A 25,108-nucleotide genomic window follows, 5' to 3' on the forward strand; every position below is an offset into this window, starting at 1 on the left:
TAATCTCCTATAAATAGACAATGGTATGAGGTTAATACTTGCACCTAGGTTACATAGGGCCTTTCCGAAACTCACTCCACCTATCTATATAGGAATGGTAAAGTTATTGGGATCCTTTTATTTGGGAGGAACTCTTCTCGACACTACTGTGCTACATTCCTCATTAAGAGTAATTTTCTCTCGTCTCCCTATTTTCTTCCTACGAGACATAACATCCTTGAAGAACGTAGCATATTTGGGCATCTTCTTAAAGAGCTCTAACAAAGGGAGGTTTACATTCAAGGCCTTGAACATATTAAGGAATTGCAAAACTCTTCACTCTCTTTTTTTCTTCTTTAGACACGAAGGGAATGGTATGAACTTCTGAGTAGGTGGTGGTGGTGGAACAAGTCTATCCTTTGGTTCAAATTTTATGGGTTCACTCTCGGGTCTTTCCTTCTCTACCACCCCATCTCCAACATTAGGAGTGGGGTGTTCTTGTCCTTCTCACTCAGTTCCTTCTCCTCACAATCTTGTTAGATAGGTTCCTTAACCAGAACCATTGATCTAAGTGTGATTGCCTTGGTGTGCTCTTTCCCTTCCCCCTTCAGATTAGGTTCGATATTACTTGGTATGCTAGAGGCTAAATTATTTTTCACTAATTGCAAAAATTCTTCTAGTTGACCACAGATTTGGCACACATCAACTTGCACTACATGAAAACCTTCCTCTACTTTACTCACCCTAATTGACAATGGAGGGTCACTACTATAAGTGGGTTTTCTCTCTTGATTTTGGGGTACTCTAATAGGTAATGGAGGTTGATATGGTGCATAGGGTTTGAGAAGGTTAAGGTTTTGTTTCCCTTGATTTGAAGGTCCCGCTTCATTCCCCCTCACCACCAGTTAGGATGGTTACGCCACCCTTAATTATAGGTGTTGGAGTAAGATTTATATCCTCTATTCCCTACATAATTAACGTCTATACAGTTTCTCTCATCATCATGTGCTGCATTAAAATGTGTTAGATTAGGTTGTTTTTAGTCTTGCCCCTTGGTTGCACTCATCTCCAATTGATTGAGCCTTTCGAGTACTTGTTGATACCTATCCTCGCTACCAACAACGTTCACTGTCGATTATTTGGCCCGATATGTGAACCGTTTAGCCAACCACATGTAAGAGTTCATCGTCATGTCCTCGATAAGTTGACAAGCCTTGGCATAGGTCTTTGACATGAATGTTCCCACAGATGCTCCATCCAAGCTAGAGTATAGGTTTCCATCAAGCCCATTGTCGAAGACTTGAAGTTGTAGCCAATCTTGTAAACCATGATAAGGACACTTGCTCAACATTAACTTAAAGTGCTTCCATGCCTCATATAATGACTCTTTTTCCAATTGCCAAAGATTCGTAATAACCTTACAGAGTTTTATGGTCTTGCTCCATGGAAAGTACTTTGCAAAAAATTTTCTTGCTAGCTCGTCTTAAGTCTTGATGAAATCTACCGAATATGAAGCTAACCACATAAACTCATTGTCAGTAAGAGAGAAAGGAAATAACCGAAGATAAATCGTCATTGAATACCCTATTATACTTGAAAGTATCAAAAATGGTTAGAAACTGTTAATGTGTTGATTTGGATCCTCATTTATTGACCCTCGGTATTGAAGGTTCGATTGTATCCTCATTTGCGTAGTTGGGCAAAGTTCATTGCTCCATAGGTAGGTGTGGTGGTTGTTGAATCTATCTTTGCGGATTCTCAATAGGTTGCTTTCTTTGTGGAGGTGGAACATCTCTAGGGTGTTACACCCTCTTCGAGTGTTCGTTGATACGTTATGGTTCTAGCTCAAATGGTAAGACACCGTTACCGATTTGAGTCACACAATGCCTCCTACAAGCACAAAGATTAAAGAAAATTAACTAAACTTGCGACAAAAGAAAAAAATAGAAGAAATAAAGTCTTATATGTAAATCCTACCTTAGCTATTTATCTCCACCTACGAGTGTACACTTGAATTACTCAATTTTACACTGTCTCCCTAACAACGACGACAACAACTTTAACCAGTTTCGCATGTGTGCATTAAAATAAAAAAAATTATAAAATAATTTTTAAAGCCTGATTTTACTGCAAGCGTGCAGGTCAGTTGTAAAATTTATAGTTCGGATGGAACACGAAGTATTCTAAGGGGTCGAACCCAAAGGAGAAGGCGATTGAATAACAACAAGCATACATGATAGACTTTAAGTCGATACTAATATGATTTTATAGTACGACAAATCATAACAAGAGAATATTGCAAGTAAATTAAATATGCTACTCCAATGACTAAATTGCAAAGAGTGTAAAATTAAAGGGCTATCAAATAAACAACTAATGGGGGTTCGTTGACTTTGATGTGGTTCACCAAGCCTTGAACAAGGAACTTAAATCACGTAAATTACTAAGTGGCTCCATTTTATCTTTCGATCTCAATTTTACCGACTTAGACGAATCATCTCCGATTTATCTTCTAATCTCACTAGTTAATCCGAGACTAATGAACGGGTGCATGACAAGATTACCTTCAGGTCTCACTTCCTTAAATATTCCCTTATGGGCTTCACTTCCTAAGTTCTTTGGTCTCCATCAACCAACCTCGTTTGAGGTTTAGCTACTCATGCTCAAAGTGAAAGAAATAAACATGGAAATGGAAAACAAAGCAGCCATGAAAGTAAAGCTTAAGAAAAATATTAAATTTGAGATTTTTATACAAGAAAACTCAAAGAGCATGAAAATAAAGGCATTCAACAAGAAAATCTAAAGCAACAAAAATGAAAGGAACAAGCTTTAACAGATTTAAAGTAAAAGAAATTGAAATACATTAAAATAAAGCTTAAAGTGTCTTGAAATCAAGGTACAATGACTAAAAGTGTAAATAAACCTTAGCTACAATAGTAACTAACTTAACTAACAGTAAGAACATCAAGAACAGGAAGTAAATATATAAAAATAAACTCTAAACTAAAGTAGAAGATGAGAAAATAAAAACTCTAGAAAAGTGCAGAGAAAGCTAAGAGAAACTTAGAGAAAACTAAACCTAAAATTAAGCTAATGTGTGTCTCTCTACTCCTCAACAAGTTTCAGTTGTGTTAAGGTGTCTTCTGATGACTTTTCATTGCCAAAAATGACTTTACACGGGCCTTGGGTGATTGGTGGACCGGGTGGACAAAGACTACCTTTTTTGTCCAAGTTTGTCCCCTGACGAAGGAGATATCGTGATACCCAGAAGTGGATGTCATGATTTCTCGGGCAGTTTTGAGCCTTGGGGTCTTCTTTGAAAGGTTGATATCGTGATACCCAAGGAGGATATCGTGATACCACTAAAGGGAGTCTCCAATCTTCAATATTGTCAGAGTTATCGCGATCCTAAAGGTTAGATATCGCGATACCTTTTCCTTTGGTGTCGTTCTCACTCGTTTTCAACCTCCAACACGTCCCTAAACCACTCAATCACACGTTAGGCCTCCCAGTGGCATTATTGACCAAATTGGGTCACAAAATGGAAAAAATGAGGCATTTTCACTTATTAAGTAAGGATTCAAAAGTAACGAAAAACTATGCTAAAGACACTATTTTGCTCAAGGAAAAGCTTTTAAAGTATGTCGGAAGATCCTAATTTGCCATTCAATTTGTGGAAGATGAATATCAAAAAATCAAGTTTATAAGTTTCATGCATATCATATCATCGTATGGAGATTAATTGATTATATAGAATGATTGTTTTACATCAAGAACCGAATCAAAGTGGAGTTGATCGCGAAAAAGCTAAAATTACGAATTAGCCCCTAAAGTACCCACTTTACATATTTTGAACAAGTAAGTTTATATGGAACTTAACACCCTATTTTATTTTATTTATGAATTATTTTATAATTTATCTATATGTCAGAATTAAGTAGAATTTAGTGTTTTTGACACATATGGCTTAAATGGATTGAATTGAAAAGTTGTATGAAATTGATTAATAGTGAAACAATTCAAGGTGCAAATATGAATGTTGAATAATCACAAGACTTGAAAAAGAAAAATGTAAACATCTACAGGGATTGGTAATGACATATATACAGAAATGATGCTCATGTAAACATTGTAAAAGGTTAGGATATGTATGAAATGCCATTAGGGTTATATGCGTGCTTGATCAAGGATTTTACATGTTCTTACGAGATTTAGTATTTGTTTTATATTATTGAGTTATACGTATCGTAAGTTTAGCTCGGATGGATAACCTCGATATAATGTCAACTTGTGTGAGCAAATTATTCTTGTGTATCCAAGTTCATTTTACTATAATTCCATCAGGCGATAATCAGTTGAATGGAAATGTATAACTTAAATGTAGATTGGAAATGAATTGGTATAAGTTGGTATTTGACATGGACTAGATATGATATTGCATCAATGTAGTGACATTATTTATGACATGAAAACATGACTAACACATTTGTTTGGAAATGTTGATATGTGAATAGCTATGCCTTTGTGTTCCAAGGGTAGCCGTGTCATGCTACAAAGAATAGTTTAATTATGCTTAAATAAACAAGGTATGTTTAGTATTCCATTCGAACTTACTAAGAATTTCTTAATGCTTACTTTAGTTTTTTTCCTTCATAGTAAATAGTCACCTTGCGGAACTTGTCGAGCTGGATTAGCGAAGGAGTTCATAATACATAAGATGGTAGATATACTTTTGTTTTGAATCTATACTTTGTGGCATGTACATAAGGACCATAGATGTGCAAATGGTCAATTTGGAGTTAATTCCTTTGTTAGAATGTGATGATTGTTGGATTTGTGTAATTGGTTTAATATGTGATCAAAATTATGCATGTTTTGATATTGTGTGATGCTTGTATGCATAATGATCTCAATTGATAGGTTTTGGCATGATAAAGATTACAAGTATGATAGTTTGAAAGGTTGGGTTGCTAAATGACATGTAAAATGATAAAAATGATGGTCATGCTTGAAACCTATTGTAACACCCCTAACTCGTATCCGTCGCCGGAATAGGGTTACAGAGCATTACCAGAAAATTTCAACTTAAAACATACAATTCCAAAAACTTTATAGATCATAGCATCATTCATTCAAACACATGCGCAACGTCCCTTTTTCGAGCCCTCGAGGCCCTAAAAACACATTAGAAACAAATAGGGACTAAATAGGAAACATATAGAAATTTCAGGGAAAAGATGAAAATTTTCAAAATGCAGGGGTCACACAGCCGTGTGGCCAAGCCATGTGACTCACAAAGTCGAGAGACACGTTCGTGTCTCAGGCCGTGTGGACATTTGAAGAAGGGGCACACGGTTGTGTCCCAACCCGTGTCTGTGCCCGTGTAACTCACTGACTTGGGTCACACGGTCAAGCCACACGACCGTGTGCTAGGCCGTGTACCCTTAAAAATAGCCCCACACGCCCGTGTGCTAGGCCGTGTACCCTTCGAAATAGCCTCACATGCTCGTGCGCCAGGCCGTCTACCACCAATTTTCCATATATAATCAAGCACCCAAAGTGCATCAAACCATGCATAATCAAACCATTCAAATTAGGTATAACAACTTATAACCAATATGCCCAATGACACCTCAAGCTCATCATCTAAACATGTAAAATTACATATTCAAATTAGACAAAATGTTCAACTGAATTTTGATTAAGCTTGCATCAACAACAAACCATTTACTTTACCTAACTAAACATACCAAATATACCATTCAACAATTTGCACCAAAGATCACATATGTCATTTATAGCTAATGTACCAAATTACCACATTCATACCAATCACAAGATATTTATAATATGTATACGTAATCAATCATTCCAACTTAAACATTTTAGCATAATAAGCTATGATATCAACCAAATTAAGTCCATTTATATACACACCAAAAACCAAGCCTTTGTCAACATTCAAAATACCATAATCACAACCAAGATACCATAACACAAGCCAAACCATACGATTATTTCAACAACAAAAACACATAGGCCAAATATTAGCCAGAAATGCCTATACATGCCATTATAACCAAAATCAAAACATTCGAAAGTATCGATAGAGCCGATGGATAGTGTGATATAACTTCGACAAGCTTCCAACCCGATCAAACTTCCAATATAATCTGAAAAGTTAAGGAAAAACAACTACGTAAGCAATGAATGCTTAGTAAGCTCGTATAAACTTTAATCATATTAATCCATTTCAAATATGAAATTTATACATATCAAAGATATTCCTATACCAATACCGCAAGATTCATGAAATTATATTCAACAACTCATAAAGTGAATGAATCCACAGCATCACATGTACATATCATCCCTAGCATCATAGGATTTTATAAAACTTTAAACCCTTTTCAAATATTCTTATTTTCATTTTCATTTCATTACTTTTCCATTGCATTTACTATCTTTAGCTCAAATAACAACATCAATTCAACTCGTCATTCCCTTTTTCATCATTTTACACTTCAAGTATGAACTTACTATTTCATTACCTTTCCACACTCGTTTCATATGCATATCACACGAGACATAAACATATCATTCAACCATAGCTACAAGCTAGTGCATTTAAACATAATTCTTTTTGAAACTAACCACATGATAAACCATTTCAATAGAAATTACATAATTTAAACATTACCACCCTTTCATTATAACAAACATGTTTCCATTTAGGCACTTACAATTTCATTGCATAACTTATAAGTTTAACGTGACGTAATCCAACCACCACTTGGCTAAAGCCTAAGTATATACACCAAACATGTTAGCCAAACAAACATATAACATAAACATTATAAACATGGATGAGCACAACATTTATTCATGTATCATATACATATATCATCTATTTACACTTTCAATATACCATGTAATACCATTTCAATGAAATTCACATGTATCTATATCTTAGTTCATATCGAACTCTTACCACTTCATATCCAAATGATGCTCGTTGAACCATTTAGAATACTGTTGGATACCTAGGATAGCCCAGACATAGTGTGCTAACTCATATAACTATAATTCGTCTAATCTTGTACATGTATGCTTAGACGAGTTGTAAATCGGTATGCTCACACGAGCTGTAAATTGGTATGCTCTCACGAGCTGAAATCAGTATGCTCACACGAGCTATATATCGGTATGCTCACACAAGCTGTAAATCAGCATGCTCATACGAGTTGTGGGTCGAAACGTAGCTACACGATTCTGCTCACACGAGCTGTGGAGTATCCGTAACACATGCTGAACCTCAGCCATCGGTAGGACATTCAAGACTAGTACTCGAATCATGTAAACCATAATGACATGTCATTTGTATCCTACGAATTCCTAAGGTTTGAATGGGGCTCGGTAATCATCGTACGTCGTTGGATTTACGTTGTTTCATAACACGATAAATTGCATACTAACATATATATTGATTTAATCACCATATAATCACATATTAACATTAAATTTAATCAAATTTATATAGAATATATTTCATACAAACTTGTTTAAATTGTAGAAAAATCAAAGTTCAGGGGCATCTTGGTAATTTTCTATTTTCCTTGATTTTCCACCCAAACTTGATCTAAATTAATAATTTCATACAATATATTAATTTAGATAATAAAAATTCATTTAATGCAATTTGGTCATTTTTACACTTTTCAAAATTGTCCCTAAAGTTTTACTTTTATTCAATTTAGTCCCCGAGCCCAAAACATGCAAATTAACCATTTTTACCCAAAATGAGCTTATTCAAATGTTCATGGTATCCATAAAATCCATTTATGCAATAATTTCATATTAAATCCTTGTACTTTTATTAATTTAACAATTTAGTCCCTAATCAGTAAATTCATCAAAAATCACCTATCAAAATACTTTTAATTATCAATCAAAATTCCAAATTCATCATTTAACATAAAAAAATCACAAGATTCATCAATGGCAGCATTCAAAATCTTTTAAATTTTCAAAATCGAATGTACGAGTTAGCTGGACCTAGTTACAACGATCTTAAAAACATAAAAATTATTAAAAACGGATGAAAAATGGCTTTCCATGCATGGATTGAAGCATGGCTGAACCTTGGTTCATCTTGTCATGGTGTTTCGATGATGAACATGTCAAATGAAGAAGAAAACCTTTGTTTTCTTATTTTATTAACTTTTATTCCTTTATTTTATCTTTTTCATTTAATAATAACATTATAATATATAAATCACATATCAAATTAAAAGAACATAAAGCTTTAACCATCCTCCAACTTAAGAATGGGTAATTTACCCATTAAGGCCCTCCAATTATAATTATTTAATAAATTAACACATTTAAACTAATAACGATTGACTTTTTCAACTTTTACGATTTAAACTTTTACGAGTTGGTCTTTTTTGCTTAATTAACTATCGAAACGATAAAATTTTTCAATGAAACTTTAATACCACCATAATTATACTCTGTAGATATTTATAAAAATATTTAGGGCTCGGTTTATAGAAGCAAGATCCTGATACCTCATTTTCTAAAACCACTTGACCTTAGGGTTTACCACTTGACCTTAATAAATCATTTATATAACAAAAATCATTATATCAAAAACCTTTTTAAAACCATGTTTGACTTGTAAATATTAAATAATAATATTTACAAACTGGCTCGTCGAATTTGATAGCCCCGAAACTGCTGTTTCCAACACCACTAAGAAACAGGTTGTTACACCTTTGTGAAGTGTATGGTTGATTTGGTTCTTTTCAATGTTGTATGGATACTTGACACTAAAAATAAGTACTTATGCACATATTGTTCTAAGGTAAGAAAAATTGTCATGTTTAGATAAGTAAATGGTGAAATTGAATTTGAATTTGAACGAATGAGATGGATTGTATGTTAACTTAAATGTTTAATTTCAAATTTTTACAAGTTCATTCTAGCATGTTTTGTTAACTTTAGTGTAAATGAAATGGAAAAATGAATGTTGGTGACAGAATTTTTTGGTTGAAAACATGTAAATGGGTGCCAAAATGAGCTAAGTAACCAAAAATAGGGGAAACGTCGTGACAAGGGACCATTGACGTCACAACCTCGTTCAACATTGAGTAGCATTGCGATGTGGATATGCACATCATTGCGATGAGAAAACTTTGAGGTAGTGATGTCGACCCGAGACTTTTAAAAACTTTATGTTTTGGTCTTGATTCATACTCATGTTAGCAAAATAGCTTTCGTAAGCTCGTCTGTGACCTAGAAATGATTGCGTGACTTGTTGTGAATGTGTTTAATGCTTAATTACATGTTTAAATGGTCGAAAGGTGTATGATTTCCAATAGTTGCTCCCGCAATTATCGTAGCGTCCTTTGACTCAAACCCGACGATCAGGTTTGGTAAGGGGTGTTACAAAATTGATGGTATTCATTTACTTATTACTAATGTTATATTGACTTGAATCATGAAAGTATCACTGAGCTTTATTGCTTCGCATACGGTTTGTTTATTCCTTGCGTAGTTATAGGTGATACTCGAGGTTACAAAAAGTGATCCAGCATCTAGAACGCAACACATGACTCAACAATGTTTGTATAGTTTCTTTTATTTCGATAAATGGAATGTACCTAGGTTTTGAGTTGGTTTTGTATCATAAATAGTAATTTTGGAAGTTTGGTTAATTAACGTTAACTTGAATTAAGATTTTGGTATATTTTGGCATGTATGGAATTGGTAAATCACTTGAAATGGCTGAATTGAGGCATTTATACATTTTTTTCAGTTGGCTTAAATTGGTACCATATGGTTATTCTAGAAACAGTTAGTCATAGCATGATGATGTACTCTCAACGTCGTGATGAGGACAAGTCAGTGAGTCACGTTGCAACTTGGAACCACTGAAGTCGTGATGTCAACTTGACATTTTGAAATATTTACATTTTAGTCTCTATCCAACCTCGAGTTATCAGAAAGGCTTTCATAACGCCGTATAATATTCGAATATGATTTTAAAACATATTATGAATGTATAATATACTTATCAACATGTATAAATGGTTAGATTGTGTTGTAATCAGTCGTAGTTGCCTCGACAATGAATGTGGCATCCGTTGCTCAGACCCGGTGATCGGGTTGGGTATGAGGTGTTACAGAGAGTCTTTTAGGATATTTGAAAATTTCCAATTATTTTTTAAGAAAAGCATTTTGATAAAAGAAGAAAAGGGTTTCAAGCTTTTCTTTGATTGTGTTTCGTCATCAGAGTGAACCAATGACAACACAACAAAAAGCTAGGGTTAAAAGGAAAAATAGGAGGAAAAAGAGAAAAAAATGGGAGAAAGGAAAAGTGCACCTGTTGTCAAGAAAAGGATCGGTGATGGCACTAGAAAAGCGACCGTACCATCGGAGAAGTGACTACGACAATATAAGTGGCTAGGTTTTGGTAGAGAAGAAGAAGAAGAAGAATATACCTATTCAGAAGTTTTCGCAACTCAATCATGTATGATGGAATCATCAAATATTTGACCTTTTCGAACTCTGTCTTTAACTCATTATAGGCTCGAGAAATAAAGAGAAGATGTGTACGAACGAGATATCCAGCAACAAGAAGAAGGAAAATGATTGAATGGAGGAACTCCTAAACTTTTGGCGATCTCAAATGTGTCGATATCAATGGTGACTCATTATTTCAATGAATCATTTATTCGGACAGAAAAAAATTATGTAAACACTTACTCGAAAACTCACTTATCAGATTCCATTGTGGAAGGCACAATTTTTTCTGAAGAATTCACCATGGTATATATGATCCATGCATAATATCATGAAAAATGGATACAAATTTTTACTACTACTTAGTATCGACAATAGGTCTAAAAAGTATCTAAAATATTAAATTTAGAAAGAAAGAAAGAAAGAAAAATAAGACAAAATAAGGAAAATAAAAAAATATTTAAAAACATAAAAGCCACATGAATTTATTGTGTTAAAAATACCCACATAGATGCCACAACTGATTTTTAACAGCTCTGTTAATAATTTCATCGAAAATAGATCAATTGACAAAACATTATTGTTTGAAGGCTAAAAGGTAGAAAAAAATAAAAGGCTGATTTTGAGTTTTTTAGAGAAAGGTTGAGGGTGAAAATTGTTATTATGCCTTTTTTATTATTCTTTAATTGTTGATTAATGTTATTGAGTTGGTGTTCAATTTTGTCAATCATCCCATACAATTTTTGTTGACCATTAAGTTTGCCTCTTCTTTAATTAAAATGTCGATCACTACTTTTAGTTACTTCTCATTTCCCTTCAATTTTTTCTTCATCCAATTACGTCACCATTGCACAATTGTTGCTATTATTTTGATTTGTTACCTTTATTGCACCAATTGAGTCAAGTTTAATCTTTCTAGGTAATCCATTCACTGTCCCTTTCTTCCTCAATCAATTCCCTCAATTCTTTTCCATCAATTTGATGTTGCTTCCTTGTTCTCCTTCAACCTGATAAGCGGTAATCATGTGCCACAAAGGCCATCTACTATTTGTTTCAGTTTATTTCCTAATAGTGCCATTGTTTGCCTCTTATCATCGCTCATTGTCCTCCCTAAAAGTAACTATTGTTGTCACTATGCCTTGCTAACCAATTGTCTCTTTATTGAGTATCAAGTGGTTAAGTAATAATTGTATAAACTTAGTTGGTCTCCAATATTGTATAATACTTTTTATGTTGCAAAAGACTTTAGGCTTGCGATTAAAATTTGTTTAGATTAATTTGGTTGTTTCAAGTTACAATAAATTGTCAATCACATGGTCTAAAGTTAGTTTGTTAATTGATGTATGTATAATATTTGAGTACTAGTCAAGTTCGCTTGATAATTTACCTTCATTAAGTTAAACTATATGTGTTACTAGTAATGAAGTTAACTATAGTGGTAAAATTTATTCAATAAAATTTAGATTAAATTTATTTTAGTTTTTATATTCTATTAATAATAATCTAGTTAGATTTAGTCAATTTTGTATGAAGAATTAGCTTTATCCAATTAGATATTTGGAATAATAACTATACTTTATTTAATGTTAATTAGAGTTGAAATAAATAAAATGTGATTAAGGTTAAAATTAAACTAATCACCATAGAATTAATAACTTAGATTTATTTTAATGAATTTATATATTTTCTAAGTGAAAAGGTAGGAGAATCGTCGAAATTGAATGACATCGAGGATTTAACATTTCTAAGCAACAACGTTTAGAATTATAGTTTGTTATCATTGAAATTTAATTACCTTATATTGTGGTTAATTTAATTTCTTGGTGTGTCAAAACTATTTTGTGTAATTATTTGAAACACCCTATACCCGACCCGATCGTCAGGTCTGAGCTCTAGGATGTTACATTCGTTACCGGAGAAACTACAAACAATTATCATTCAATTTAACATTTCATTTATGTTGTTAAGATTATTACACACACTTAACATGATTCACAATCTTATCCGAGTTTTAGAAGAGCTTACAAAAGCTCTTTTACTAACCTAAAGTCGAATAAAGATTAAATTGTAAAGTTTTAAAACCTTCTAGTTGACGTCGCAACTTCGGGGATTCTAGGTCGCGACATCCCTCACTGTTTGATTCTCGTCGCGACGTGAAGGATATGACGTCATGACGTAATTTCTATTTTCAAATACATCAAACTCAAATATTAAACAACTAGACACTTTCTTTATTACTTCACTAATTCACCTATGTACATGCCATACTCTATACCATGAAATTTATTTCATACCCCTTTTCTCCCAAATGTTCATGATGTGATGAGATGTGTCGAGATTGCCACTTCATACAAAAAATTCAATTTAATCTTTTATCTATGTGTTGAAAAATAATGCGATAAGCTTGTGAAAACTTAATAAGTACCCTTGAATTTAAATCTTATCATTTCTTTAATTTAATTAATAGTAACAATATTACTAATGAAATTTCATGAACATATCATTTAAATCAATAAATTATTCAATATATTTACCAAATTTACTAATACTTTAATTTATCGTATTATCACTTCACGCTTTTAACATAAATTGTTATCGAATCCACTTATTACGCATCTTTCTTTAACACTTATTTTTATGCACTTATAATTGAAACAAGAGAAGTGAAGATAATTTGTGAAATTTTATGCACTTCACTTCTCTTGTTTCAATTATAAATTTCACAAATTTCACAACTTAATCCTTAGCATCATGTTCAATATTTACTATAATTTCACTTTAACATCACTTTATGCTTAATTCACCATTATATCACACTTCAATTAATCTTGCTATCATAATATTTTATTGTTCATACCAAATTATTTCACTTTATTTTACTATTTTATCACAAATTCTATAAAATTTACATTTTAGTCCTTAGGTAACAAGAAAATTCAAGATACTTACCTCCCTTCAACCTTTAATCACATGTTTTTCGATATTCTTTGCCACTTGAATCACTTCCTCTATCTCTCTCTTCAATATCGTGTTAAGAACATGAAAAATTTCATGAGAATTCTCTACTTTAACATCACTTCCATACTTTTCTAACAAGATTGAACTTAAAAACATGATTTCAAGCCTTAGCTTGATTTCCTTTTTCATCTAATTCTAAATTGATATTCTTGTTCACCATAGTTTTCTTATTATTTTCCCTCTTGTTGGCTATGAAAATTCTTTTGATTTCTAGGTGAAAATGATGAATTTTGATGGAAATGACCAAATTGCAAAGATAGCAAAACTTTCTTTTCTTCAAGAATGGTGGAAGTTATCTTGAAAGAAAGATGGAGAACTTTCCATCATCTTTTTTTTATTTTCTTAACTATTAATTAAATAATAAAATATCTTATATTAAAAAAATAAAATAATCCTAAATAATCTTAACCAATCAAAACCTAACATCGATATTCATAATCATCATGATGTTTCATGATACTTATCCTAATTGAGAAATAACTATTTTACCCTTCAACATGCAACACCCCTTACCCGCTCGAGCAATAAGGTGCTATCAACAATATCAAACATTTACAAACAATTTATAGATCAAAAATCTCAAATGTATATCAATTTATCTCATACGAATGAGTATATCAATCAATTTCAAGTTGATATCGAGCTTACGAAAGATTAAAACTAAGAAGGCAATTATTAGGGATCATTTTAAAATTAAATAAAAAAGGTGGGAAAAATCTTCAAATAGGGGACACACTACCGTGTCCCCTGACCATGTGCGAGAGCTAAGCCCGTGTGAGATGGGTCACACGGTTGTATCATTGGATCATGTAACAATTTGTGGCTGTGTGCACCAAAATCACCTTAAAATTTACAGATTGTACGACCGTGCCATAAGCCCGTGTATGGCACATGGTTGTGTATACTTGGAAATACCTTTCAATGCAAGCTTAAAAATCTCTACTTCACTTATGACACAAGCAACCAACTTTACCATACTTCAACCAATTCAAAAGCACCAAATTCATTCCAAAAACATAAATTAAATCAACCAACCTAAGTGCCCAACCAATATGTCATAATTGACACATCAACCAACAATTCAAAACTAGCCAAACATGCATACATTCAACCATTCAAACATTTCACATTTGCTTTCACATTAGCCTTATAACCTGGGTACTTGTACTACCAAATCTTTTCAAGCAAAGCATAGGTATAAACATTAAACTTACCAAATCATCTCTAAGGCATAACCTAAGCATACCATCCATCATACTATTTCCAAGCATCAACCAAAACACACCACATAGAATGATATTTTTTGAACCATTAGAACATTAGGCATATAACCCAACCAACCTATCAAGACATAATCAACAAAACTATTATCATCACACATATATATACACTTATATACTTAATATCCAAAATACCAATAAGATAAAAATGGTCATAATAACAAAAAGACTTCCTAGGTACATGCCAAGATCCAAAATGATCACATCACCAACAATTGAGTCCGGGATTGTCGCTGGATGTTGAGTCAATGAACGAATTGCAGTATACCTAACTTTCTCACAGAAAAAAAATCGTACACTGAGTATAACTCGATGGTATTTCTATATCAGGACTTTAAATCATAATATAAATCATGTCATGCATGAATTAACAAAAGAGAATTCAAATGCAAATTAATATGACTATCTACATGTCACAATATATAACTTGTTTATACAACAAATTTTACATTTCAATTTATAATTCGATATCCACTAACCATCCTTATTTCAATTTATAATAATCAGCTTCTCAATTCCACAACATAATTTCATCAACCAATTATCAAATCACATATGTTCTAGCACAACTCATCACAAATCGAATTCAATTGCACGATTATAACAATATATCGTATTTTCAAATACATTCAATTTAGCCCTTATCAAGAAAACTAATTCAAATCGATTTAATTTAGCTCATTCTATCATTTTAAACTTACCTTGTGTTATTATCATGCAACACAGTTCATAAATACAACAATTGAAAATGTTCGAGTTATAGAAATACAAACTATAAATTCTGAGATATTTCTCAATGACTTTATCTTTTCCTTTCTATTTTGCGAAATCCAAGTTGACGTTAGCTAGGAATTAACATAAATACACCAAAGCATCAATACACAATCATTTTCACATTCAATTGCTAATTTATGTAACTTTTTTATTTTATTCTATTTAGTCCCCTAAACCAGGACTAACATAATTTTCACATTTAACCCCCAAATCTAACGCTGAATTCACTAGATTCCCTATAGGACTTCCTATTTCTCAATTATAGCACAAATTTTATAATTTGTGCATTTTAGTCCCTATTACACAATATCATCATTTGGCTTTACAATTTAGTCTTTTTTTCTATACTAAACTTAAAAATCTATTAAAATATCACCAAAAGCTTCAACTACCTAACAATGGTAACATTTATAATCTTTAACAGTATCAAAAATTAAGACATAGGTCAGCTAGCTTGGACTACCGAGATTCCGAAAACATAAAATTTACAAGAAAAAGACTAAATTGAACTAACCAAATTAGGGTTTGAAACCTTGAAGAACTTAGCCATGTGTCTTCTCCCTTTCTCCTAAGCTTTGAGTTTTTGGAAAGTGAATTGCAAAGTTATTTTTCGCTTACTCTCCACTAATGTAAATGTATTTTATTTAATTTAATTTATTATTATATTACCCAACATATATATATTTAATGCTTCATTATTGTCCACTACTAATGATTCATTGGTCTAATTCTTCAAAATTCCCTTACTCGTGTTCTACATTAATATTTAAGAACAATTGAAAATTTGACACTTTTATGATTTAGTCCCTGCACTAAAATTAAGCACTAATTCTATGAATTTACTTGACCGAAAATTAATTCACTTCTAATAATCTGATTTACGAAAACGAGGTTTTGAAACCACACCTTCTAATACCACTGACTTTCGGGTTGTTACACCAACATTCTTTATAATTCCTTCCTTGAATCATCTCTTAATTTGGTAAAATAATGATTTAGTCCCTCATATTTCTTCACTTATTCAATTTGGTCCCTACTTACCAATTTCGTGTCATAAGATATCAGATTATTTTCACAATTGGTCCTTTAATTTTCTCATATTTACATTTTAACCTCTTAAAGCTTGAATAGTTATACTTGAGTCCCAAAATTTTTCACGTCTTTACGATTTAATCCTAACCTTAAATTAATATATATAACGACCTACTTATTAATTAAACTTCCCTTAGCATCCATCGTCTTCTCTTTCATCAATTATATTCCATATTTTACTTTACTTAGAATCCATTATTCACGATTTTCACTTTATACTACTTTTGTAACATAATAATTTTAGGGTGTTACATTGATAGAAAGATTTTATATGTTTTATAAAATTTCTTTTAAATGATTCCTAAATGCTCAATAAAATCATTAGAAAGATTTGAATATAGTCAACATGTCGTAGAATATAGGGGTCTTATATTATATATTGTATTGTGCAGATTACCTTGTACATTCGAGAATATTACTATTGTTGTGCTTTGTGCATTTGTATTTGGTTGGTTACTGATTAAGTCACATATAATGCACATTAGAGTATTGCTACTGTTATAAGAAGTGCCTTATATCACAAGGCTAGAACTTCTGTCTCACGTTCCGTGCAGCCTTAGGCGGTCCTTTCTATGCAAACACGCCTAAGTCAACCTAACCACCAAAAAATTGAGGAATCACAAAGAATTCCTCCAAGGCACCAATTTATATAGCGGAAGCAACTTAGACAAAATAAGGCTCAAAAGAACAGGAAGCCAAATAACATTATGCACGAAAAGTGTTTGAGTAAATGCTCTCAATTGTATTACTTTCTCTCAAAGAATACAAGAAAAAATAAAGAATGGAATAAGTTACAAGTGAGAGGGAGGCTCTCTATTTATAGTTGAGCTCTCCCAAAATTGACAATCTAAATCAAGTTATATCGATAGACGAGATTAGTCTATCCCTTAAATCTAGGGATTTACAAGATTACACAATCAATTTACATAATCAAACCCAATATAATCATATAAGATATGATTCCCCTCAATCTTCTAAAATTAGTTTCCTTATTTACCAAGGTAGCCTATGTTGCCATAACTTCAACATTGGGCCACCCAGGATTCTCCAGCAGCTCTTTGAATTGGGCTAGCTCTTGTGGGCCAAATGATCCCCATTTTAATGATAGACCTCTATGGGATGCATTATGTGCGATGGTCACAGGCTTTGAACTGCAGCCCGTGACATTCTCCCCCACCCATTCTCGCAATGCCCTCGTTGTGCCTTCTGAATGGCACTAACTTGATTCACCTTGGTCATGTCTCGATGCCTTAGCTTTTTCCCTCCTTCAGAACTTTTTCCTTGGCTTTCGTCACTTCTTAACTCAATCTATCCCATTCATTGGTACATCTTATTGGCAATAAGCCACGGGTCTTTTTTGCCCACATTCTAACTCGCTTCTAACAGAATCCTCTTGAATCGAACAACTTAGCTTTAAATTGCCCACAGTCCCTTGGCCTTCTTGCTTAAGAACTTTGAAAGGGTCCCTACGTTCTTGCCAAGTCAACAAGTTATAATACAAAACACTACCAAAATGTTCATAATGTACCTTACTCATCGCATTTACTTGGGCCAACTGTCCAACTTACATTAGTACTTTCCAAAGTTTAATGCACAACCCACTTTACCAAAAGGTGGTAACTCCTCTGATGTGTCAACAGAAGTCAACCTCATTGATCCTAGCTTCAAAGTTTGCATCGCTACTTCTTCCTCTAAGTTCGATGCACAACTCACCTCTTCTATGGGTAGAAGCCTTGCCGACGACTCGGCTAACTCCATTGCTTTCCTCAAATTGAACCTTATTGGTCCTAGCTTCACTGTTTTCATCGCTAGTTTTTCCCTTAAGTCCAATGACAAACTCACCTCTTCCTTGGGTGGAAGCCCCTCTAATGACTCAACAAGTTTCGATGTTGCCTTTTCTTTGACCATGGTTTGCTTTGGATAGTCTCGCAACTCATGTGGACCACGGCACAAGAAGCACTTTACTTGCTTTTCTTGCTCCTCTTTGCCCTTTTGGCTTTGACTTTTCCCTTGCTCGACCCAAGCTTATTGGGCTCATTATTTGACGCATCATCTTTTTTGATGGTAGACTTTCTCGAACATTTCCGCAACCTATGCGGACCATGACACAAGAAGCTCTCCACTGGCTTTTTCACATTCGGCCTCATTGGCTTTGACATTCATTGTGCTCGAACCAAGTCTCACGGCCTTACCTTTCGGCTTATCCTTCAGACATTTCTTCAGACATTTCTTCAATAAATGTGGACCGTCGCAAAGAAAGCATTTGATCTTGTCCCTTTTTTGTTGGGTTTCTTCTTCCCAACTTGTGGTTTCACATTACCACCATCGTTGCCGTTGCCAGCACCATTATCTTCCTCATGATTCCTTTCACATATGCACCTTTCTTCGAACTTAAAAGACTCAAACTTGTCTTTCCCTAGACCAAGCTTGACCACGAACTCCGCTACCGTCATGGCTTTTGACAACTCTTAGATACCTCATCGTTCTAATTCTTGTTTGACCCACGACTTTAATCCATTCTTGAAAGCAGGCAATGCCTCTATCTTGGTCAGATTTGAAATTTGGAGCATGAGTTCCTTGAACTCTTGAACATACTCCCCTATTGTGCCTCATTGCATAAGCTATCGCAACTTTGCCCGAACTTTCTCCTCGGTAAATTCTAGATAAAATTGCCCCTTCAACTCATGTTGGAACTCTTCGCATATCCCAATCTCACTATGCTTTTTATCCGTGGACCTGTCTCGTCACTATAAAAGTGCAAAATCAGTAAGAAACATGAAAGTAGTATTTATTTTATTTGCATCCTCCAAAATGCCTTTGGCACAGAAGTAGTGATCCATCCTCCACAAGAAATTATCCATATGGCATTAGACCTTGTCCCCGCAAACTCTTTCAGCCTTGAAACATCTTTACAATTGAGTGTTGCACTCGACACTCCATTCCCCACGGTTGCTCGACACAAGAAAAGCTCTCTCTCGAGCTCCTCTATTCTTGTGCTCAAAGCCTTTTTTGTGGCCATTGTTTTCTCCTTCAAAGGCATCACCATGGCCTCGGGAGCACCATTCCTCTCTGTCAGCTTCTTTTTATGGCAATTCAACAACTCTTGCACACTTTCCCTATTAGAAGTGAAAGACATGATCACAAAGTCCCTAGACTGCTCCTTCAAGTCATTTATGTGCTCACCAAGCACATCGTGTGACTCCTTCACGTCCTCCATAGACTCCTCGAGTTATCCACTCGTTCCTCTACTACCAACAACATATCCTTCAAAAGGACTAGTTTTCTGGCCCACTTCTGATCGACAACTTTTTTCGACATCTCGACGGTGCATTTGTAACCAAAGCTCGAATACCACTTGTCACAGGCCTAGAACTTTAGTCTTGCGTTCTGTGCGGCCTTAGGTGATCCTTTCGTTCCAAACACACCTAAGTCCGCCTAACCACCAAACAATCGAGGCTTCACAAAGAATTCCTCAAATGCACCAATTTATATAGCGGAAGCAACTCTAGCCAAAAGAAGGCACAAAAGAACCAAAAACCAAAGAAAACTATGCACGAAAAGTGTTTGAGTAAATGCTCTCAATTGTATTACTTTCTCTCAAAGAATACAAGAAACAATAAAGAATGGAATGAGTTACAAGTGAGGGGGAGGCTCTCTATTTATAGTTAAGCTCCCCCAAAATTGGCGGTCTAGATCAAGTTACATCGACAAACGCGATTAACCTATCCCTTAAATCTAGGGATTTACAAGATTACATAATCAAATCCAATATAATCTTATAAGGTATGATTCTACTCAATCTTTTAAGATTAGTTTCCATGTTTATCAAGGTAGCCTATGTTGCCATATCTTCATCATTGGGTCATTCAGGCTTCAATCTGCAAGCTTCTCCAACAACTCTTTGAATTGGGCCAGTTCTTGTGGGCCAAATGATTCTCATGTCAATGATAGACCTCCATGGGATGCATTGTGTGCAATGGTCACAGGCTTTGAACTGCGGCCCGTAACACTTACGTCTTCTTTATTGTGTTTGGTTTTTGGTTGGACACTATGTCTGAATGTATTTCCTAAATGTGTTACTCGAGCTAATTTTAAATTAGATTTTTATTTATATCGACATGTTATGAAAATTGATAAATTGTTAATAATAATGTTGTTGAAATTAACAGTTTCCAATTTGCATTAAACATTTTTATAAACTTATATGAATTGTGAAAATTAATCAATTTTTATTTTGTTTTAGAAATTAGCAATTTTCAATTTGGTTTTTGGTTTAGTCTCTTTAATTAGTGCCCTCATCCAGATGAGAAACAAAGATTAGGGCTTAGCAAAATGATTTGCTTAGAAACCAGACATGTTAAGTTTTGGTTCCAACAGCCAGCGAGGGGCGATGACTAAGGTTTCATTTGGGGAAGAAGAGGATGAAGAAAGAAAAAAAGGGAAAAGAAAAAAAAGATGGAAATAAAATAAATACAAAAGACACGCAAGTCATTTCTCAATAATATTAAATACAATTTTGTAAATTTTGAAAGTTGAGTAACTAAAATATAAATTTAATCAAAGTTTAGTGATAATTAGTGTACTTTATTCATTATTTTATTGTATTTGAACTGTATTCGAAATTAAATATTTATTAATATCAAAATAATAATAACATACCATAACGCAACAATAATAATAAATGTGAAAATAAGAATATTTCCCGTTGAAATCAATTGTAATTTTTATTATAATTTGATATGATATATTTCATGATATTAATTATTTAATATTAAATTTTAATATTTTTATTATAATTTAAGATTATATATATTTCCAATTATAATATTAAAAATTCAAACATCATTTAAATACATATTTTTTACAACATAATATTTAAAATAAACATTTTATCTTTTCAAAATAGTTTTCTATCGTAATTTTCAAAATGTATTTTTCAACTTCATTGATAATCTGATCTTGAATAGAATGGCTAAGAGAGTCATTGAATTTAGGTTGTTTGTTATATGGCCATGAACTTCTACTATACTATTATAAGAAAAAGGAGTTAATGTAATTTTGATCTCTAAACTTGACAACTAAGTTTATATTAGTACTTGCACCCTTTTGGTCCACTTTGTACCGAAGTTGGATTACGTACAAATATGGTGATATGATATTATGAGATTGTGTCATATCATAATCTAAAAAATTTTTAAAATATATAGTTTGAAAATAAAAGAATAAAATATTATTCTTTTTAAATTTCAAGTGATGACATGGTACAATATCAAAGTATTACATTATCATATTTTTGCAAAATCACAGTTTTAAAACTAAATTTAATTATCAAGTTCGAAAATCGAAATGGATCAAAAGAAAATATAACTACGAAACTGGACTTAATTATCAAGAATCAATAAAACATACGGAATTATAAACATAAATAAAAATAAGTAAGTATACATCCCGCCAACTTCATCTGATTGGGTTCCAAAAAATACTATCCTCGATATCAGGCATGTTCTTCTATCAAATTAAACCTAATTATAAAATGTATATATATTATATATACGTGATTTAAGCAGGCCTTACAAAAAAAGGCCTTTAGGCCTCAGCCGAATTGTCGTTGGATCAAAGATTCATGATAGACCCGATCAAACTAACTTAAATGGCGTCTGACCGTTGATTTTCTTTTTTGAACACACGTGGACGGTTAGTGTTGCAGGGAGAGAGGCCTCAGAAAGTCACTGGAAGCTTCTGTAGTTCCAATTTAGACGGTAGGTGAAAATCTAAAGCACCCCGTGATGAACAACCAAACGCCAAAGGAAAGAGAAAAGCATCAAGGAAGGTTGGGATTTTCTTCGTCTGCGGTTTCGTAACTGTATGTTCTTAATTCGTTCTACCTCTTCTTTTTTTTTTTTTATCATCTTCTTTCATTTTTTTCGTCAATCTCTTGGTGAAGATTTTGTTTTCTTTTGCATGTATTATGTAATTTATGTTCCTTGTAGTTCCCAGATATTTTTATTTTTAATTTCTATTTTATAAAAATATTTTATTGGGAGAAAAGTTAGGTTGGGACTGGGATTGATTCTAAGTTCAAGAGAAAACAGGATTTTGGTAATTTCAGGCTCCTTTTAATCGTTTCTTTTGCTTTTTCATTGCACTGCGAATGGGATCGCCCGGTTTCTCTCTTTTGTTCTTTTTACTTTGAATTCCAAGCTCGAAAATTTTCCAGTTTAATCTTGGTTAAAAGCAATTCTGTGAGTATTAAATGCCTTAGGTTTGTTGCAGATGCGGGGTAGAAGTTACGGTTACAGTCCCTCGCCACCAAGGGATTATGGAAGGAGGCGGCATCGTAGCCCTAGCCCTAGGGGTCGCTATGGAGGTCGTGGTAGAGATCTTCCCACCAGTCTTCTAGTTCGGAACCTTCGCCATGACTGCAGGTTTGTACCATCCCCTCGTATTTATCGGCGTCAGACTGTCAATTTTCTCAAATCCAATATCCTAATGCTCTCATGGTTATGTTTTAAAATAAATTCTAGGGATAAGTAAGAGCGAAGGTTTTTTAGGAGAAATAAAGGTGTTACATTTATGCTGTGATTTGTTTTCCTTGCTCACCAATTCAAACCTAGTGTACATCTTTGTTCTTTTGTTTAAAATAAACATGATCGTCTTGATACAAGTAGAAAATTTAGTCTCATCAAACTGTCCTTCTAGAGCCAATTTCTAATTATGTCTCATTTGCAGGCCAGAAGATCTGCGTGGACCTTTTGGGCAATTTGGTCGCCTCAAGGACGTCTACCTGCCTCGGGATTATTATACTGGGTAAGTATAATCCTTATAGGTAACTGACAAATGGTAAATCAGTGTGTATTTGTGTCTGATGGTGTCAACTTGTGTGTCTTCATCCTGTCTCACATGAGTGTTTGGGTGATGGGGTTGTTTCTTTAATATGTCCACTGGTTTATGGGAATTTGGTTGTTTTTTATTGAAAGTGTTGAAGACACCAACGAAGTAATAAGAGTACTGTGTTGAAGACACCAATGAAGTATTAGAGTACTCTGTTGAAGACACTTTCAACTAATGAAAACTGTTCAAGATGACCTTAATTTACATCAAGTTTGGAAGGAAGTTGGTTTTGATTTCATTGTGAAGAAGTGCAAGTCTTGAAGAATATCAACTCAATTAAAATTTGGCTCCCACAAGGTTAGCAGCAGCATAATCATATTTACTTAAATTGTATGAAGCATTGACTTGCTATCTGATTTTGTGATACTCTGGAGTCAAGATCATTGTTGTGATTTTGAAAATCAGTGAGCATGTTTGGCTGATGAATTGCAATCTGGTACCTTTATATATTTATGCTATGTTTATGCGAGCTACCTTTTTTGTGATGCAGGCAACCACGTGGTTTTGGATTTGTCCAGTATCTAGATCCTGCTGATGCTGCTGATGCAAAATATCATATGGATGGCTATGTTCTTCTTGGAAGAGAACTTACTGTTGTATTTGCTGAGGAAAACAGGAAGAAACCTTCAGAAATGAGGGCAAGAGAACGCAGAAGGTGAGAATGGATTCTTTTGCAATGCTCATATTTTACCCCCACTACTTTTTAGCCTCTTTTCTTAGATGATTTTGACATAAAGGGATTTAGGAAGACGGGAGAAAAAATTGTATTTGTTAAGGATTTCTGGTTAGAGAAATTGTGTGTGTTATTAGTGCAAATTTTTTATGTTGATTACATGGTAAATTATGTTCATGATATTAATTAAAGTGGTCGGGCTTATAGGCGCTCTCCACCAAGTTATTCTCGATCACCAAGATATGCTCGAAGTTACTCCCGCAGTCCATACTATTATTCTCCTCCTCCTAGGAAAAGACGTTACTCAAGGTCAGCTGTTCAATGTTATTGTTTTAAGCATTTATGTTTTATGAATTGTCCTGTTGATGTTGCCTTCTGTTTTTTGTACAGGTCAATTTCTCCTGGAGATAAGAGATATAGAGAACGGTCTTACTCGAGCTCACCCTATGGCTCAAGGAGTCCTAGCCGGAGCTTTAGTAGGAGCAGGAGCCAAGGTTTGGACTATTCTAGGTGACTGATTTGAAGGTGGCTGGGTTAGTATGTATCCGGAAGTATTTCTCCACGTTAGTTGTCTAGATGATTTAAGTTTAGGTTTGTATCAGCACCGTATGAGTGACTTCAAAGTTGATTGTTTAGTTTCTAGTGCTGATTATGGCTAGTAATAAAGTTAAAACATAAGCATGCTGTTTGAATCTTCTATGCTGACAATGCTTGCCATCCTTAAATGATCTTTATTGAGATTTAAGTTTGGGATTTGGGTAGGCCCATTTTGTCTACGGATAGGCTTCCTATTTTTTTTTTTAATCTTGTCGGTATACCCAAATCTGTGGTGGCATCATGCCATGTAATGTATGTAAGTTGTTACTGTAGTTTC

At 33.7% G+C, this 25,108-nt stretch overlaps 1 protein-coding gene and 1 non-coding gene across 4 annotated transcripts; both read left to right on the forward strand.

Moving 5' to 3' along the window:
- The first annotated feature begins 1,301 nt into the window (after positions 1–1,301).
- On the forward strand, positions 1,302–1,408 carry LOC128040796 (small nucleolar RNA R71). The gene has a single exon (XR_008195602.1). It is a non-coding gene; the product is annotated as a small nucleolar RNA R71 (small nucleolar RNA).
- A 20,957-nt stretch (positions 1,409–22,365) lies between these two features.
- LOC105766567 (serine/arginine-rich SC35-like splicing factor SCL33) lies at positions 22,366–25,010 on the forward strand. 3 transcript variants are annotated; one of them, XM_012586063.2, is made up of 6 exons: positions 22,366–22,533; positions 22,944–23,095; positions 23,400–23,477; positions 24,052–24,216; positions 24,442–24,543; positions 24,625–25,010. In XM_012586063.2, the coding sequence occupies exons 2-6, from the start codon at positions 22,944–22,946 to the stop codon at positions 24,746–24,748; spliced, it is 621 nt and encodes a 206-aa protein (XP_012441517.1). In that variant the 5' UTR covers positions 22,366–22,533; the 3' UTR covers positions 24,749–25,010. The 3 variants fall into 3 exon arrangements, with proteins under 3 accessions (XP_012441517.1, XP_052485447.1, XP_052485448.1); XM_052629487.1 differs by having other exon boundaries at positions 24,442–25,010; XM_052629488.1 differs by lacking the exon at positions 22,366–22,533 and adding an exon at positions 22,609–22,769 and having other exon boundaries at positions 24,442–25,010.
- The last annotated feature ends 98 nt before the right edge of the window (positions 25,011–25,108 follow it).

The sequence above is a fragment of the Gossypium raimondii genome, chromosome 4 (genome assembly GCF_025698545.1).
Source record: "Gossypium raimondii isolate GPD5lz chromosome 4, ASM2569854v1, whole genome shotgun sequence".
NCBI classification, from domain to species: Eukaryota; Viridiplantae; Streptophyta; class Magnoliopsida; order Malvales; family Malvaceae; genus Gossypium; species Gossypium raimondii.